This window comes from Hylaeus volcanicus, chromosome 8 (genome assembly GCF_026283585.1).
Source record: "Hylaeus volcanicus isolate JK05 chromosome 8, UHH_iyHylVolc1.0_haploid, whole genome shotgun sequence".
Taxonomy (NCBI): Eukaryota; Metazoa; Arthropoda; class Insecta; order Hymenoptera; family Colletidae; genus Hylaeus; species Hylaeus volcanicus.
Window position 1 is genome coordinate 2,186,825 of NC_071983.1, and position 16,957 is coordinate 2,203,781.

The 16,957-nt window shown below is 47.3% G+C and overlaps 1 protein-coding gene and 1 long non-coding RNA gene across 2 annotated transcripts in view; both read left to right on the forward strand.

The window, feature by feature from the left end:
- LOC128881339 (probable G-protein coupled receptor Mth-like 1) overlaps positions 1-16,957 on the forward strand; it is a 139,643-nt gene that overhangs the window by 42,287 nt on the left and 80,399 nt on the right. Inside the window, exon 4 of the mRNA XM_054132282.1 lies at positions 10,501-10,579. Coding sequence (XP_053988257.1) covers positions 10,501-10,579 — 79 coding nt within the window. The remainder of the gene's footprint in view (positions 1-10,500; positions 10,580-16,957) is intronic.
- LOC128881343 (uncharacterized) lies at positions 11,655-12,841 on the forward strand. The gene is made up of 3 exons (XR_008458044.1): positions 11,655-11,985; positions 12,062-12,327; positions 12,718-12,841. It is a non-coding gene; the product is annotated as an uncharacterized LOC128881343 (long non-coding RNA).

Sequence of the window (16,957 nt, forward strand, 5' to 3'; positions counted from 1 at the left end):
GCATTCGAAGCGTGTTCACCGGCCAAACGCGACTCGAATTCGCGCCGATATATGTATACAACGCACGCTCGGGGACCGAAGCGTCGTTCCGGAACGACGTCGGACCGTCGTCGCGGCCCGTCGACGTTCAACCCCCTCGGTGAGGCGTCGCGGTTATTAGGGATCGCCACGCCAACTCGGCTGCCAACGAGCCTCTGGAAAAGTGACGCTCTGTTTGCTTAGGACTTCGCTGACATGCGCCCTACACTTCCTGACCCAGACCTGAACTGGCGTCTGCGAAACTCTTCCACCAAGATTCGCAGGGTGATTGAACGGAGGACATATAGGGGCAGTGCTCCTCATTCGCCTTTTGCTCGCAGGAAGGAATATTTTCGACGGACTTTATCGCGTATAACTGAAAAGTAGCTAGTACCGTGGCTATACAAATTTTTAAATCGAACAAGTCCTTGATACAGACTTTTCAAAATTTTACGCGAGTTATTTGGGCCTTTTTCAAGCCCCTCTTTGGGGAGTTAAGCCTGCGACAGAACGACTGTCCCTTTTCCTTTCGTTTCGCGATTTTCAACGAGTTGGACGCGAACCGTCCGTTTAATAGCCCCGTTGCGCGCTCGACAACGTTGAAAAGCGGCTTAAGCCGCGAGGACCCTCGACTCGCGCTGTGATCGAGCTGCGTTCGACGCGCGCATACAGGAGCACGTGGATATCGGGCACAGCTTCGAAAACTACGCGGAGTAGACCAGCAGTCCAAATCCACTCGTATCTCTTTTTCCCTCCGCGAAGTCTGGGGAATTCCTAAGACAGTCGCGCGTTTATTATACCGCAGGAAAATTCGAACTTTGGCCCGCTTCCTGGCGGGCTGCCAGAACGACAATCTTCGAAGCCCAACCTCTCGCCTCCCCTAAGCCATTGTGCAATCGTGCGTGCTTCGCGATACATATTTTTCATCCGCTGGACCTTTTGTCTCTGCGCTTTTTTCCAGCTTTTCCAACCGCTCGCTTACTATCCGTTTTACGACAGCCGATTGTCCGTTTTAATTTACGACGCAAGCCGTTTTCCGTCTGGAGCGTCGTCGTACCCTGTATGCATTTCTGGAATAAGACGCTCCTCGCCAGAGATCCACGGCGAATTTTCGGCAATTTATGGCGCCATTATCCACACGGATATCGAAACACCCGTGCGGTCTGCCACGACCCCAACTCCTTTGTTCGAACTTCGGTTTTGAGATGAATAGAGAGATGGATAAATAGTGGGTGACTGAATTATTAGTAAAACGGATCTTGTGGAAGCGACGAGTAAGATGAGGGATCGCAATAGTGAATTGAAGAGGGATTTCCAAAGTAAAACGGTGGCGGGGAGCGCAGGTAGAGATCGCTTCGGGTAAGGTCAAACCGGAAGCAGTGTTTCCTGGTGCGAAAACAGCGAGAACACCCGTGGTTACTCGGTCCCCGTATTTTTGGTACCGAGGCTTCGTCCATTATTCAAGGCGCGACGTCGGAGCAGTCATGGAGGCGCTGGCCCTTCGCGTGGAGTCCCTTAGAAAAAGGGAAAGGGACAACGAAAAATGGAAAAGCGAGCAAAGGAACCAGCTAATTGACGTTCCGTGGGAGGCGACGTTGTTTCTCTTTGGCAATAACGAACGACGATTCTCGCCGGTCCGGTCGGCTTGGCTCCGTTCGTTAATTATCCGAACGCAAAGAGGAGCCAAGGCATTGTAGCCTCGGAAGGAAAAACGAGGAAGCGTCGAAGTTCCCTAGAAAGCGGGAAATTAATTAGAAGGGCGACATGGCGGCCATCGGTAGAGGAAGCCGCTCATTCTTCGCGTTAATTCGTCACGTGGACCTCTACTCCTGGTGATAAAGGGGTGACAGAGTGGAAATGAGAATAATTGGACTGTTATTTCTTTAAAGATTTCTTTAAAGAACGATGCTCCTTAAATTAATTTGAAAAATATCAGATGACTTCCTGAGGGTGTTGGAATTTATGTAGAAAAAACTGATTTGAATTTTTTTTAATCGTCGAGTAGGTGTTCCCTGCAAAGGGATGCATCAACCTCCGGAAGGTGACTGACGAACTCCTCCAGGAGGAACTCCGACGTCAGCCAGCAGCAATTTCAGCAACACTCGAGACAGACACAACCGTGGGTTGTTGCTTGGGCGTTGGCGTCGCACGGATCCTCTTCTGGGAGCAACCATAAGTGGAGGATCTCGAGTGCACCACGCGGTCCTAGCCCTCCGTCGTTCGCTCGATTTGTTGCCCGGCTTCCCTCGGTTCCCCCTGTTTTCTCGGTGTTCTGCTCTCTCACGGCGATTGGCCTGCACTCGTTACGTCTAAATATAACAGAATTTCAGCCGAACGGGGCCGCTGATTGCTCCTCGAGGACTGCGTCGATTAGAGGGCCCCGTGAGCCACGAGTGGCCGCGTCGGAGCTCTTCGGGGAAAAGTTGCCACGATTTTCGGGGCTAATCGGAAGCAATCGAGACTCCGTGCGCCGCGGAGCCGGTGGGGGGTTCAAGGAGGATCTAGCTCTGCTGGGAAACTCGTTTGCATACTGGTCGTTGGCTGTACCGAGACCGGGAACAATAGGAAAGTCGAAATTTATTAGTCGGGATCCGCATTGTCTGTTTTACCGGGGCTTAAATAGGGAATTTCTGGTCGGTTGTTGTACTCCTCAGCTGTTCCGCTAAATTTCGCTGATTCCGGATGACGCTCGCTTATTATTGCGCGAGTCGACGATTTTGGCCGAGAGCGAGGTTATTCTTGTAATTTTCTTTCGCGCGATATGCGTGCCAGGTCCCGACACGTTACGAAATGCTGTTGCTGCTGCACACATGTCGTTGTTCGCGGCAACAAGGAAGTCTCTGTCGGACGATTCGTGGTTACTCACCTGCTGCGCGCTAATAATGGCTTTCTTCCGCACTTCGGTCGACGAGGGCTCAACTGATTTTTGGAATTGTTGCAAACAGTGTCAGGATCGATCTTTGGTACCGATCTCAATTTACGATCTACCATCAAACTTCTGATTTACCTCCGCGACTGTTTCTTTGGAGAACGAGGAAGTCCCTGCTAAACACGACTTACAATGACGCACTCATCGCGGAACAATGTATCGGTTACAGGAGTAGCCTCTTGGCATTGTTCACCGTCGACGTAAAAACAGATAGATAAATTGCGTGGGGTGGATGGTCCGTCCAGCAACGATTGTGTCACGTATTCGCATTGGGCGGTCTCGAGCCGGCGCGCGTGTTCCGCGTAAACGAAGCGAAGGGACAGTCCGTGTATATTTATACACCCGGTACGCTGATTCACCGTGGGTTTCATTAGAACTGCGATCTCTGTCTCCATCGTGCCCCGCTCGAAAATGTCCCGAATATGGGCCATTCAGAGGCTCTCAACTCTATCGATCATTTCATACTTTGGCAAAAAGCTGTGCAATGTAAAAGGGTTTCATTTCTTCGTAACCATTAGAACAGTATTTCTTCCACAATCAAGAATTAGGTTTAGAATAAAAAGTGAACATCTTGCAAGTTCCAGAGACCCATGTTCCCTCTACCTATGTCCCCGATAAATTCTCCCCTTTTAACCATTGTTCCTCCAGTTGTCGATTTCGTGCGAAAGGGAAAATAAATATCAGTCGCACGTAAATTAGGGCAAATCCAGACCGAGCAAATGCGGGAACGATGTTAAGCGGCGGTTTGTTTTCTTTGGAGTCTCATAGAAGGCAGCCAACGCGGTTCGTATACGCTTCGTAATGCATTCTTTCAGCGGGCAACATTATCCACCGCCCTTCGAACACCTTCGTCGAAATAACGATCGCTCGATGTCGTCTTTTTGCTAGTGGAAGCTCGAAGATCTCATCTGCACAGTACGTTAAACTGAATTTTACAAGCTTTCTAAAATTGTTTTTGATACAATAGTCAACGAAGTTCTAGAAAAGCACGATATATAAATAGGGGAGGTAAAATAAAAAAAAAGGGGGGGATCCTAGACACATCACGATCATAATTGCAACTAAATTTTGTATTTGTTTATTTTATCTCACTTCGCAGGATTTCGCGCAGTCGCATTCGTATTTCACACGGGATTTATATCAGCGACTCATTTCGGAATCTAATATTCGTTGCATCAGTTTTATAGCGGTCTTGATTAAATTGGTTTACAGACACGCGTCGCCCCGCGTTATTTGTCGACATTCTGGGCGAGAGAGGAGGGTAAAAACCCATTCCCTACCATTCGAATGGGGTATGCGTGAATCGATTATAATTATCAACGATGATAGTTTGCGATACAAATTTCTTATCCTGCAGCTCTCGAAATAGCAAGCTTCAATAGCACAAAAATGGAATTAAATACTTTCAAGCAACTTGCACATCGAGATAATGATTAATATTGCATGATATGTACTTTGCGTCGAGTTTTCACGTATAGCGAGCGGTTCCAACCCTTCCCATTTCCCCCGCATACGGGATTTCCTCCTGCCCCGTCTTCTCGTGTTTGTGTTTGCAGAGTTTCGGACGTACGAACGTTTGAATTCGCGCGCTTCCTAAATTCATTAATTTCCATGTTTCCGTTCCATAAATTTTTGCTTTGCCGGCTCGCCTCCCTCTGTAGCGTCGCGTTTATTTATTCACGTTAATCGTTTACACGGTCGGGGGCGTATCATCTCCTCCCGTCGCGAAATGATTTTCGACGAGAGGGCGCGCGACGCGCCACCAATTAATTCCGCTCGGAATTATGGATGTAAAGTACGCATCGGCGGAACGGTGTGACGCTCCCGAAATAACGCTGGAAGCTCGTCGCTATAAAATCGTGGACACGGCACGATGACTCGTAAAAACGCCGATCGTAACTCCTGGGGAAATGCGCGCGACTTTTATTAATCCCGGCGAATTTATCCGTTTGCTTACGCTTGTAATTCTCGCCAAGATCGCGCGTGTATTTTTACCACGCCGCCGCGCGAAATTCACTTTTCCGCGACGGAGGACCGCAGGACTATGCATTCTATCGCAAACGTTGAAGAATTCGTTGTTTTTTCTATTTATTACGAGCATAGTAGTTCTTTGAGTATATGGTTTGGTTGGAGTGAGCGTTGGTCCATGTGGGAGGGGTTTGGAGAAAGGTGGAGAATTTTGTTTACGTTGAAGCAACAGGTAGATCGCAATAACTACATCCTGATTAAAATTCTAGGCTATAATGCACGTGTCGTTTGATGCGTTTAGACAATGAATTTTGTGATTATTTGTTCGACGTAGAAAGGAAGTTGGAATTCTAGTAGACAATTTCCAAGCTCTGCCATAACCCTTAATCCAGTTTACCCCGATTATCGAGATGGTGACACAAGAGTAATAAAGGTTTGGGTGAATCGTCGCGAACGGGTGTCGTTACTCGCGGCACGGCGATGTTTTTCATTACCGCGGCAACTAATTTCGCCCCGGTCGTTGAAATCGACCCCCAGGAAAACAGGGAACGTGTAACGGGTGTCGGCGCGGAAAGAGGAGTGGAAAACGGTCGAGGGTTAATTTAAGTCACGGGAGAGCCAGCCTCGAAGGAAGAGGCATCGGTGTGTTACTGTGCGCGACCCTGCCGCTGCCACGAGGGCGAGTGTCAAGGGTTGAAACGTCAGCTAGTTAAGGGTCTCGATTTGCATGGGGTCGGAATTGGATTGCGTTGCCTTGACCCGCCGTTTATCCTTTTCTTCGTTCGCGCGTTCATCTAATTGCCCCTAGAGGGTCGGTGCAACCCTCTGGTCCGCGAGTAAATACGGCCTCAGTCTGGGTATCCTTTAATATTTATTTATTTATTTTAGTCATTCTCCATATTAAAGAGGAAAATCAATTGGGGAATTATGAAACAAGCTGCTGATTTAAAAAATAGGGTATAGAAGCATGCATACATGTGTACATAACATGTATACATAACCCCTTGGTTTAGAGTGCAAATACTTGACAGAGATCCGGGAAGTGGAAGAGAACCTGTTGATTAAACCATTGTTGGTATGTAAAAGCAAATTGCAGCGAACTAAATTAAAGAGATGGAAGTAGGCAGAGACCTCGTTGGAAGAAACATTTTCATCTCGAGAACACAACGAATCCGCGGAATGAATCAGTAGACGTTGTTTTGGTCCGACGGGGTATTTGCATGCGGAACACGAAGATGAAATTTACTTTGAGAGCAGGTTAGGAATATTAACAAGCCTTTGACAACTTTCCGACTGTAACGAGTCCGTATCCGTTGCTCTGGTTTCTTTGGTCGCTTCACTTTTGAAACGTGTAACTGTGCCAAGGAATCGAGGCTCGTCTAGGAACGCGCGTCGCGGTGATGTCTTCGTTTAACTTCTGAATGGAACGAATTGAATAACGCAAACACGAGATCCGTTAACTCTGTAATTGAAGTCTGCACCCTCGATGTTAAGCACTCGTGCGGATGGTATTAATCAAAATAGGCGACTCGGTTGGAAGAGGTTTTCTGTTTGATGTGTTCGTCTAGAAATCCTCTAAAGCCAGAATATCTCAAATTTTATTTTTACAGAGAAAGAAATTTTAAACAAACGAAGCTGATCGCAGTATAGTATGGCTCCAGCGGAAGAAACTGATTAGAACACGAGCAGAAGGCTGGCAGGAACTTCGGGGATTAAAGCGGCGGCATTATCATCCGTGATTTAGTTAAACACTTCGAAACTGCACCGCGACGAGTCGTAATTAAATCATACGGGATTTATTGCACGGTCATGATTTAGACGGGATTAGAGTTTGATTCAACGCGAGTGCTCCCGCGTCATCGTTGCGTCGCTTTCGTAAGCCCGAAAGGGTTGTAACGCTGCGATGAATTATGAAAGTTAGCGACAGCCTCTGGGGACGAGCGATCGGTCAGTTGAAATATTAAGCTGCAAAAGAACGATGCACCAGGGGCCTCCGATCCGCGACAGCTCGACAAACTTCGCTCCCGAGAGCACCGAAAACACTAAACTGCTCATAAAAAGCACAATTCTGAATTACTGGAGCCGGATTTCTCCTGTACGCAATGTTTAGGATATTGGGATTAAACTGGAGAACTCGACTAGTTTATATTCCACGTAATTGCAGGTTGAAAGACTAGAAAGTTTCCACGTTCCGAATGCGTCAGGAGTTTCATTCGCTTCTTAGAGTCCACGAGCGAAACCGTGTCGCGATGTTAATTAGATCCTGACGCGCGGGTAAACCTGAAGGGAGCAAATAAACCCGAAATGGGGATTCGATCAAATTGCTTCGACGCCATAATCCATTTGTCGACGACGGAAGTTTTAATCGAAGAAAACAAAAGCCCTGGTGCCCCGATGAGGAACACTATTACCATATCAAAGGAGTCGCGACATCGCAAAACTCTCGATTCTCGAGCTCTACTTTCGGTGTCACTTTCCGCCCTCCCTTTCGTTTCTCCTTCAGGGGTTGCTCTTGTTGTACCACTATGGACATCGAGAAGAAAAGTTTGGTTCGATGGTGATTCAAAGAGTTTTGGATGCACAGTTACTTATATAATCAATTATATTTTATGAAAATATTAATAAAGACAAGCCAGTGCAAGGGGCCACCTCGCAAAAAGAAAAGCCTTCTTGCTCCAGGGGTTGGAAAATGGAAAACAGAGCGCTCAGAGCAAACAGCGACGAAGCTAAACAGTTCTCGTGGCGTTGCTGTCCAAACGACACGCACCGCACGGATTTTCGCGGAGGGCCAGAAAGAAGGGTGGAAACGATTTCTGCCACCCCTACGGTTTAGCCACGGGACCGAAGGGGCGGCGTTCACGGATGAATGTCGTCGGAGTTATAATTGCAACGACGCGTAATTAGTTTTGGAAATTTAATTATTTCCGGGCGGACGGGCGGGATGCGCGATAAATGCCGTCGGCGGAGCCGCTCTGGCGCGAAAGCCTCGCGCGACAAAGAATTATCGGAGGGACTTCCCCGTCTAGCAGCCGTTAATCCAGCTTCGTGCAACCCCCAGCCAATGGAAAATCCGCGTCTTTCGAAACGCGCGGCCGCGTGTTCCTTCGTAACCCGCGGTAATCCGTCGACAAGCGTCACTCGCTGGTTTGTTAATCAACCTCGAGCGCCTAAGGACACGACTAATTTGCAGGTGTTGGCGGCGACGTTCGAGGGAAACCGTCTGGAACAGGGTCGACCACTTTTCAGAGTCACGTTAGATTGGTCTTAGCTACTGGGACACTTCGATTGCGCGAAAAAGAACAGTCGAAGATGATCGAAGTTAAAAAATAAATCCAATGGTAACGCGTAATGTTTCCTTCGCCGGTGTGTAAAAAGAAAATTAAAAATAGAATTAAATCAATAATAGAATTAATACAAGAAAAATAAGAGAAAAAGAAAAACATAATGAGAAACTGTCAACGACGATGGTCGAACGAGTAGGAGATAGGTTTTGCAAACGGGAAAGGAAAAATCCCGTTCCAAGCTCGTTCGCCTAACGGTGCCCCTCTCATCGCGCTCGATCCCGACTAGATATCGCATAGTTCTCGGCATGATAGGTGCCGCGTCACGCGGACGAGCGCAGAAACGCGCGCGTCGAAGGAACGCGGGTGACGCATGAGAAACTTTTGTAACCGAGCCTCGTTCGCTGCGATTTGCATTCACTTCGTTATGCACCGCCAGTTACGAGCGCGCCGCGGCCAGGGAACTGTTTACAATCGCGGATTTTTCCCATATAGAAGCATGGTCGGCGGTTGACTAGAGGCGTGCCGCGTGCAATTAACGCTCGTTAACGACAAGATCGTTCCATTAAATGTTACAATGTGGGAAAAGTCTGGGCGCGTTGAAGTGTGCGTGAAACCACCTTGAAGCTCGACGATGCTTCTCCGTTCCTCTAAAAGTACACTCATCGAGGCCCTCGGGAGCTGTACCTCTTGAATGTTTTCGTCCAGCACAGTTCTGGATTTTATCATCTTTGTTCCTTTGCATTAATGCATGACCGTACAAGTAAACAAGTATTCACACGTACGGAGTACGGTTTTCCCCAGACGAAATCGACGAAAGGCACAATCGGGACCTTCGTCGATAGCTACCGGATCAATAGACGAAAATTGTTTGCGCAGATTGTGTATGATTATACGTAACCGAGTACCGCGTGGACGATAATGTACCGGTAATAACGAGAACGCTGAAATTCCCTGGTACATATTATCCAAACACCGTGAGACGGTTAATACACTCGCGATCGGGGCTCGAGCAAACTCGACAAACCCCCGATCACAACGTGTTTTTGTCAACGCCGGTGTTGTGTAAACATGTCGATTGCGTTTTCAGAAATTCATGACTGGGTTGGCTGGTGGCTGCCGTTCTCCAACCAGCCGGGATTTGTCGCGATGAAAAATTCAATCGCGGGTGTTACTTATGACGGAACGCTGAGATAGATGTCCCTGCACTCGAAACTGCACGAGTCATGTCGTCTAAGTGCTTTTCAGGTGGAGATACCAGCAATGTTACTCCTCATTCAGAGAGTAAATGTGGTCGATATTGTTTTGAATTAAAAAAAAAATATCTATCTAGTATTGCATTCAAGGCCCAAGGGACCAATTCTATTCTTACTCTCGATAAAAAAGGTGCTCAAGGCAGAACTATTCTTAAAGAAGGCCACGAGATTTTGTGACCAGAAACTCTACACATTGAATCAAGTAAATATTGCAAGCGTAAAACGCAGTGTCAAGCGCAAGTCTCGACGTTCCCTTGTTTGCACACCGACGAACCGTCTCCAACGCGACTCGCCACTCGAGTTTCTCTTTCAGCGAAGGTCCTGGCGAAGAAATGGAAATTCGTCGGGGTTCTTTGTGCGATGGACGCGTGCTTTGTGCCACCCCTGACTTCCTCGACGCGTGCACGCGTCGCGGCCGATTGCGTTTTCAGAAATTAATGGCCAGTCGCGGTTGAATCTCTCGAGTTGCAGCGAACCAAGTGAATTCTAAGAACGGGTGCAGACGACACCGTGAAAAATTGATCGAAACCCAATGGGATACCCTTCGAGCACAACCATCTCCATCTTTTCAAACGGATCTTCACAAAAGCTGTCGCTCCCCTGAGTCTGACCCTAGCCGCAACCCTGAACACCCTTCCCGTTCATGAATCTTTGAGAATTCATCGCGTACCTGGGTATCGGTCTATACTTTTGTTTCGAAGGCTTTTCAGTGGTCCCCTGCGACCGCAGAATCGTTGAAAAATAAAATCGACCAGTGATCACCGCCCCAACGATCCGAGATTTCAATCTGTGTTTAATCATTCATTCGATAGTAGGCTCGCGTGGGATTCTCTGATATTTTTTGTAATGAAAACTACAGGATGGATCGAAATAAATCTTACCGTGCTTATTAGTACGTTTATAAAAGTGCAACTTGAATTTTGTTGAGTAATTTATATCGATAATGAATGAGTTATTATTAATCCTCTCTCTCTCAAAAAAAAAGAAATACTAATCACCTCAGCTATTAGCGAATTTACTAACGAAGTCTACTTTTCTTCTGTTCCAGCAATCATGGCTCATTTCTTCTTCCTGGCGGCGTTCTTCTGGCTGAACACGATGTGCTTCAACATCTGGTGGACGTTCAGGTGAGGCTTCGTGTCCTTTTGTCCGATCGTCTAGGGGTAGGGTGGCCATGATTCGTGGCAAAGGATTTAGCCACGTGTACTCTTTCGCGTCGGTGGTCTCGAATCGAAGCGGAGAGAATTTACGATCGATTGTCCCGAAGAAAGATTTATTTCTCCGTGACTGTATCCTTTTTTTGAAATTTTCTCATCGCAGAGAATCTCAAGGGTACATAAAAGGGACCTAAACAAAATTTCATTTAGATTTGACGGGAAATAATAATAATTGAAGGAATCGTTCGATTTCTCGTATTTGTCCCCTTTGATAAATAACTTAGTTAAACTCCTGTTTAATTAAACGTTACTCGAATTTTGCTCCTCTGCAAAACGAAAAGTTGAAGAAATCTTCGTTTAGTAGGCGAACGCATAGCGATATACGAAATATGCACGAGAACATAATCGAGGACCTAAGTCGAGGACTCGAAACGCGCGTCGTTAGGGCGTTAAAAAAGAAACGACGTTTCGTCGCAATTAAACGTCTGTTTAATCAGCGTTCCGCGAACGGCCACGGTGGAAATTCTTAAAATGCGTCGCGTAATTGGCGCGAAATTTCCGTGGAATTTCCTCGTGCTCGTAACGGGAATACCGAGGCCCCGTCCCAAAGCGAGATGTTGCGAGTAACCATGGGTTTGTGTACCCTGTCGATTAACACCGGCTGTCGGGTTATCGACCCGGCCGAGTTTCGCGCTACTGCGTCGTCTTCGATCGGAAGGCCACTCGTTGCTTCGCAATTACGCAATTGCCGCGCGATTACGCTCGCCAGCAATTAATTCATAGCGTCCGTGAGCAGATCACGCGCGAGTCCAGAAAGATGGCGAGAAAGGAGCACCTGAAAAACGTTCGATATACTTGCAGTAATCGTAAACCTGAAGGTGCCTCGATCTAAGTATCGATCGATCATTCGTGGAATTAAAATTAGGATTCCGTTCGCAAAATATATTCCGCTCCTTGTTGAACAAACAAAAAGTGACCAGTACGTGTGTTCGATCGATTAAACGTCGCCGATAAATCACAATACTGCGCTTTTACGCGTCATCTATTATTCGAATAAAATTTCGCCCATCCCGGTTCGCAGTCCTGTCAGCTTTTCCTCGCTCGCGTCGGGACGAGCAATCATGGGAAATGATTGCGCGAAATTAGTATGATCGACCGATGGACCGTGCGGTTGCGTTGCAGCGTCGAATAACAGCTATTAATGCTTGTTCGATTAATGCAACTCATCGTTGCCGAGTAATAACGCGTAGTTACAGGACAGACGGTCTTTTATTTGTGGCTAGCCATCGCGGACGGGAAGTTTTTAGATTCAGACACAACCGATTATCGAACAGTGCTGAATTCGCAAGTGTTCCTTGGATTGGAACAGGAGAAAGGTTACTTGCCTGGAAAAATCTGTTTCGAGAAAAACCTGACGTGGTTTTATTCAATATTCCTCGTTTCAAATTTTAGGAGATACTCTTCACAGCGCATAGACCTTTAAATCGTCTGAAATTCATATCTCGGTTTATTCGCACGTATTTTATTCCGCGCGGGAATATGCGTAGGAGATCGTTCGATTTCTATGAGCAGAATCGACGAAACGGATGGTTAGTGGCCGGATCACGTTTGAAACGATGCTGGACGCGAAGGGGAGGAAGCAGGGCGCCGCTGTGAGAGATGGGATCAAGATCACTCGGTCGACTGGTTAATGCGATGCAACACGGTCGCCGTAACGGGTCTCCTCTCTTTCTTTCCTCTCTTCTTCATCGTCTGCGTCGATTTCTTTCGTCCCGAACCTTCGGCCGCCTCGTTTCTCACCTTTTTCCCTCCTCCCACGTCGCTTCTTCCCCTCGTTTCTTCGTCTTGGACGTCTCACTATTCCTGTGCCACGGTTATCTCAATTTCCCGTAGTTCTTAAACCTCCAAGGATCGTAGTAGAGTTTGCAAAAAGATTTTTGTGCATTTCGTGTACAAAGTCAAACTGCTCAACATTTTTCTTATTATCGCCAACTTACTTTTTTTATTTATAGATAGTCACTGTTTAATATTCTCTATTCTTTTAATGCTATTATATTCATACATTAGATATTATTCTCTCCTAATATATTCACGTTTTCATTCTTTAGATCCGTCGTAGAGCAACTGGTTAAGAATCGCTTCTTCTCCTTCGATGCTTTACAGCGTGAACAAGTTGGATCGAATCGCATTCAATTAAGCATATCCAGCGTCTGCATCTCGACAAGGATGATTATGCACGCTCGCGGCACCGTTCGCCGATTATTGATACGACTTGCGGTGCTCTCGCGATATCGAAGGGAATTACTGTAGGTTTTGCTCGTTTCGTCTCCTTAGATCGAGCGAAAACCAACCGCGCGTCGATCAACGTTATCTCGATCCAGCATCGGTGGTTTTGCCATCCAGTGATCGAGAATCTGTTGCGAGGATTTCAAGAGTTGATCTTCTTTACTGGTAAAATAAAAAATCATACTAGGAATATTTCGTCGTATTTCTTGACCAATACACAGCTCCTTGATTTCTCCAAGAACTTAATTTCATCGTCACCCAAAATTTAAAAAAACCTTTTGACAAGTTAAGAAATATTTTTGTTATTTCTTCGCAATTCTGTCAGTCATTCGCGGGGCGAATTAAAGAAAAACCGTACCGGAGCTACAGATTTCGCATGAATGTTCGATCGCTCGTGCACTTTTATCTCCGAAACACGCGTCCCGCGCATACGTCGAAACGTCAGCTACACGTGTGCGCTCGCGCGCGTTGTTTCCACTTGTTGAGGTGTCACCGACACGTTGCGTTCACGGTAGCTGCCCGCCTCCGCGATTTTCCAGCCGGAAAATTAGTCCTGTGTCATTTGCGGCCGTGCACCAACGTTTTCCACGGTCCACTGTCGTCACCATGTGGAAACCCCCGTCTCCATTCGGCTTGTTCCCTTTTCGAAGTGAGCTCCGGTCCGCGCGAACCGTACGGACCTTTCGATGGAAGGGGGGAGAACAAATTGGCTCAACGCTCGAGCAATAACTTATCAAATTTAATTAGCGACGTTACGAGCGTCTTAATAATGGTAGCAGCGCTGCGCGGTTGAGCAACGACGCTAGACGCTTGGAAAATGATTGCGCCATCGTTGCGCTCGATTTCCCACTGGATACCGACTGAATTTCCTCGTTTCTTCTTCATCCAAAATTCCTGATTCAAAGTTCCGCTTAAAATTTGATCGCCTCGGGACAGAGATGTCTATCCACGCCATTTCACAGCTCCTAAAGTGCTCGCGGCTGATCGAGGGCGCAATCGCGGCGCCAATTAGCGGTAGCCGCGGTATAGAGGCGTCGATGAGAAGCCGATTCCATCACCGTTACGCTTAATTGCACGTCGAGGCTGCTTTCTCGTTGGCCTCTCGAGCCAGAGCTCGCTATTCCTTTCGCGAGGTAAGCTCCTCGAACTTGCTCGCCTCATCCTCGACACACGCGTGCCCATTTTCTGAGAAATTCTTCAATTACCTAACATATCCAGCAGCTTCCCACGGTCACTGCAGCCATCGCGCACACGCTCGACGCGCACACCATCGCATCCCGTGACCTCGTCAGTCGCAGTTCCTGGCTGCTAGACTCCTATACGCTCGACGTGCACTCAGCGTTTCTTCTCTAAACGAATTTGCATTCTAGAAGCTGGCTACGTCGCGGTGAGTCTCGCCGGGAAGATTTTTCCCCGTAGCTTGAGATACTTTCGAGTGTCCTTTTATGCGTGTTCGCGGGATACTCGGGACACGGGGAGGGAAGATACGGCTGGATTTTCACGGTAAAATTTCGTCCACGGCGAAGGATCTTTGTAAAATTGCTTGTTGAAATATTTTATGGGCCCGGGGTCCTCGCGTGCATACTACATCGGTTAGAGCCGAGAGAAACGAGATACCAACCATCTCGAGCGGAAGTTCGCGTCTTTCTTGGCTCTGGTCGACCATTCTTCTTTTGGAATCTACGATATTAAATTTATTTAACTAATACAACATTAAGCAGCTGATTCATTAGAGACTATTCCTTGAATCCTTCAAATTAAAAATAGAATAACAATAAATCTCCCTCAGACTGCAAAAGGAGATGAAAGAACTGATCGAAACCCTTATCCTGTTAGCATTCCCTCGAGTGCCAGTGAAAACGTCCCCGACGAATCCCAGTTTCAGAAAGCACCAGCATTTCCTCCCATCGTCTTCGTTATAAGTAACAGTCTGGCAAGCGCCGATACGTTTAGTATTCGATAGCGTCCCGTGGAAAGTTAATTGAAACGATTCGGGTGGAAATGGCCAGCCACGAATTCGCCCTTAGCTCGAGTGGCACGATCGGTCGTTGTCGGTGGCGAAGGGAGTCTAATCTCGATCCTGGGCTGCGAAACAATGGTCAGTCCGCGGGACGCGCTGGAGAACAAAGGCAGAATGTGTCGTCTGAGAATCGTTGTGCCGTCGGCTGTGTCGCTCGACGTACGCGCGTACGTGTGTGCGATGTGCATCGGTCGTTAAGGTCTCCTCTGTTCTCGAAGAGTGGCTCATTAACTTCGTTTATCTCGTCCCCGATAGATGCATCGGGGACTCGACTTCTTTGGCGACGCAAGATCGGTATCCTCTGCCTGCAGATTAACCCTTTGCGCTTGACGACATTCTCGCTAAAACGAGCTGGCTGCTTTGCACGATTTTGCAAATATTCAAGGAACTTCGTAGTAAGGATAACCAAACGATTTTAGTTGTAGATCGATGTATGAAAATATTATATTTAGAGCTTAGGACCCTATTGATGGCTGTTCCTATCAATGTTTCTAACAACGAAAACATTTGTGGTGTGCGGGTTACGCGGAGTAGTCTAAATCTGTTAAATCCTAGGCTAAGCGTGACTCACCTTTAATCTCTCGCATATCTTAGCATTGGCTCAAGTCGGATTAATGCGACCCAAAACACCCTTAATACAATGTATGTTGCACTAACACAAATGAATACACTGATCCTAATCAAACGCGACTCGAGTCAAAGGAAATAACGCGTAGTATGCGTCCAGCGTGAATTCGCCCAGATGCTAAACGAGCACGCCTAGAATCGGCAATCGGCGACTGCTCTGCCAAGTAACGTTCCATAACGAGAAAGTTTTCTTATGTCGGAAGCATCGCAGCCCTAAACGAGCACGCGATACCCGCGGAGTTGGCAAGAAAGGCGAAAAGAAGAGAAAAGAAAAGGGAGTTTCAGAGACGCTGGAAACGTGATCAAGAACACCGGCCAGTCTGTCGTGGCGTGCATCCCAACGAAGCTTGATTAAGGTCCCTTCTGTTCCCGAACACAGTGGCTCATTAATTCCGTTATCTCATTTTCCGCAGTCGCTGGATCACTTGACCGCCGCTGCAATTCGAATCGATCTCTTCCCTCGAGCCAGTGTCGAAAAATCGCAAATTCGGATCGGATTCGTAGTCCCTAATCTCTCGGTATTATTCAATAGTACTTATCTTCCGTGAATTGTATTCTCCAAAACAAACCCGAACAACTTGTCCATCCACGACATAATTACTCGGATAATCCTCGTTGCATCTTTCGCCGCTCGCTACCGTCGATATAACAGCTGGTCCCAGAGGTATAAATAGATTGATTCTCATTCATCGAAAATTTGCCGGGCACCCGAGCCCGATGCCAAGAGGAGCGTGACCCACATCCCCGAAATCGGGTACAACGTTCACGTCGAATTTCGTAACATGGGTGTTTTCTCGATTCCCGATCGAATTAGGGGAGTGATCTAGCATTTTGGATAATAGATCGCATTTTTAAAAAAATATTTCTTTGTAACATCTCCTCCCGAGTTAGTTTTACTTTTCAGAGTTGAACGAAATCTAGCGTTTCAGCTCTCGCTCGAATTCAACTACAAACTCCCGTTATCAACAGTGTCCTTTGTACTCACGATTCTGCTCTATCCAACAATAGAGCAACAGCTTTCGTTTAAGTCGCGGCTCCTTGGTCTCCTCGAAACGGACGATTCGCGCAGCTCGGTGTCCACGTTCGTCCAGACGAACGTTCGAGCAGATCCCTTTGACGTTGGGCTAATTAATTGAATTAAGTAGTTTCCCCCGTCCCCGTGGCATTCTCGTTCGAACGAAGGTAGGATGAGTCGGTCTTCTTTTGCGCTCCTCTATCGTGTAACGTCGATGAATACCACGGATTACAGAGATCTTGAAGAGACTTCTGGTTCGATGGCCTTTCAAGAGAAACTCAGGCCGGCGCAGGTAAATTAGTTTAACTCCGGCGAGTAGTCCGGCAGCCACGGTCCCGATCCGTGGAAACTTCTTCGAGGGATTCTCGAGACTCCTGGACGCCGTGGCAACCAGATATCT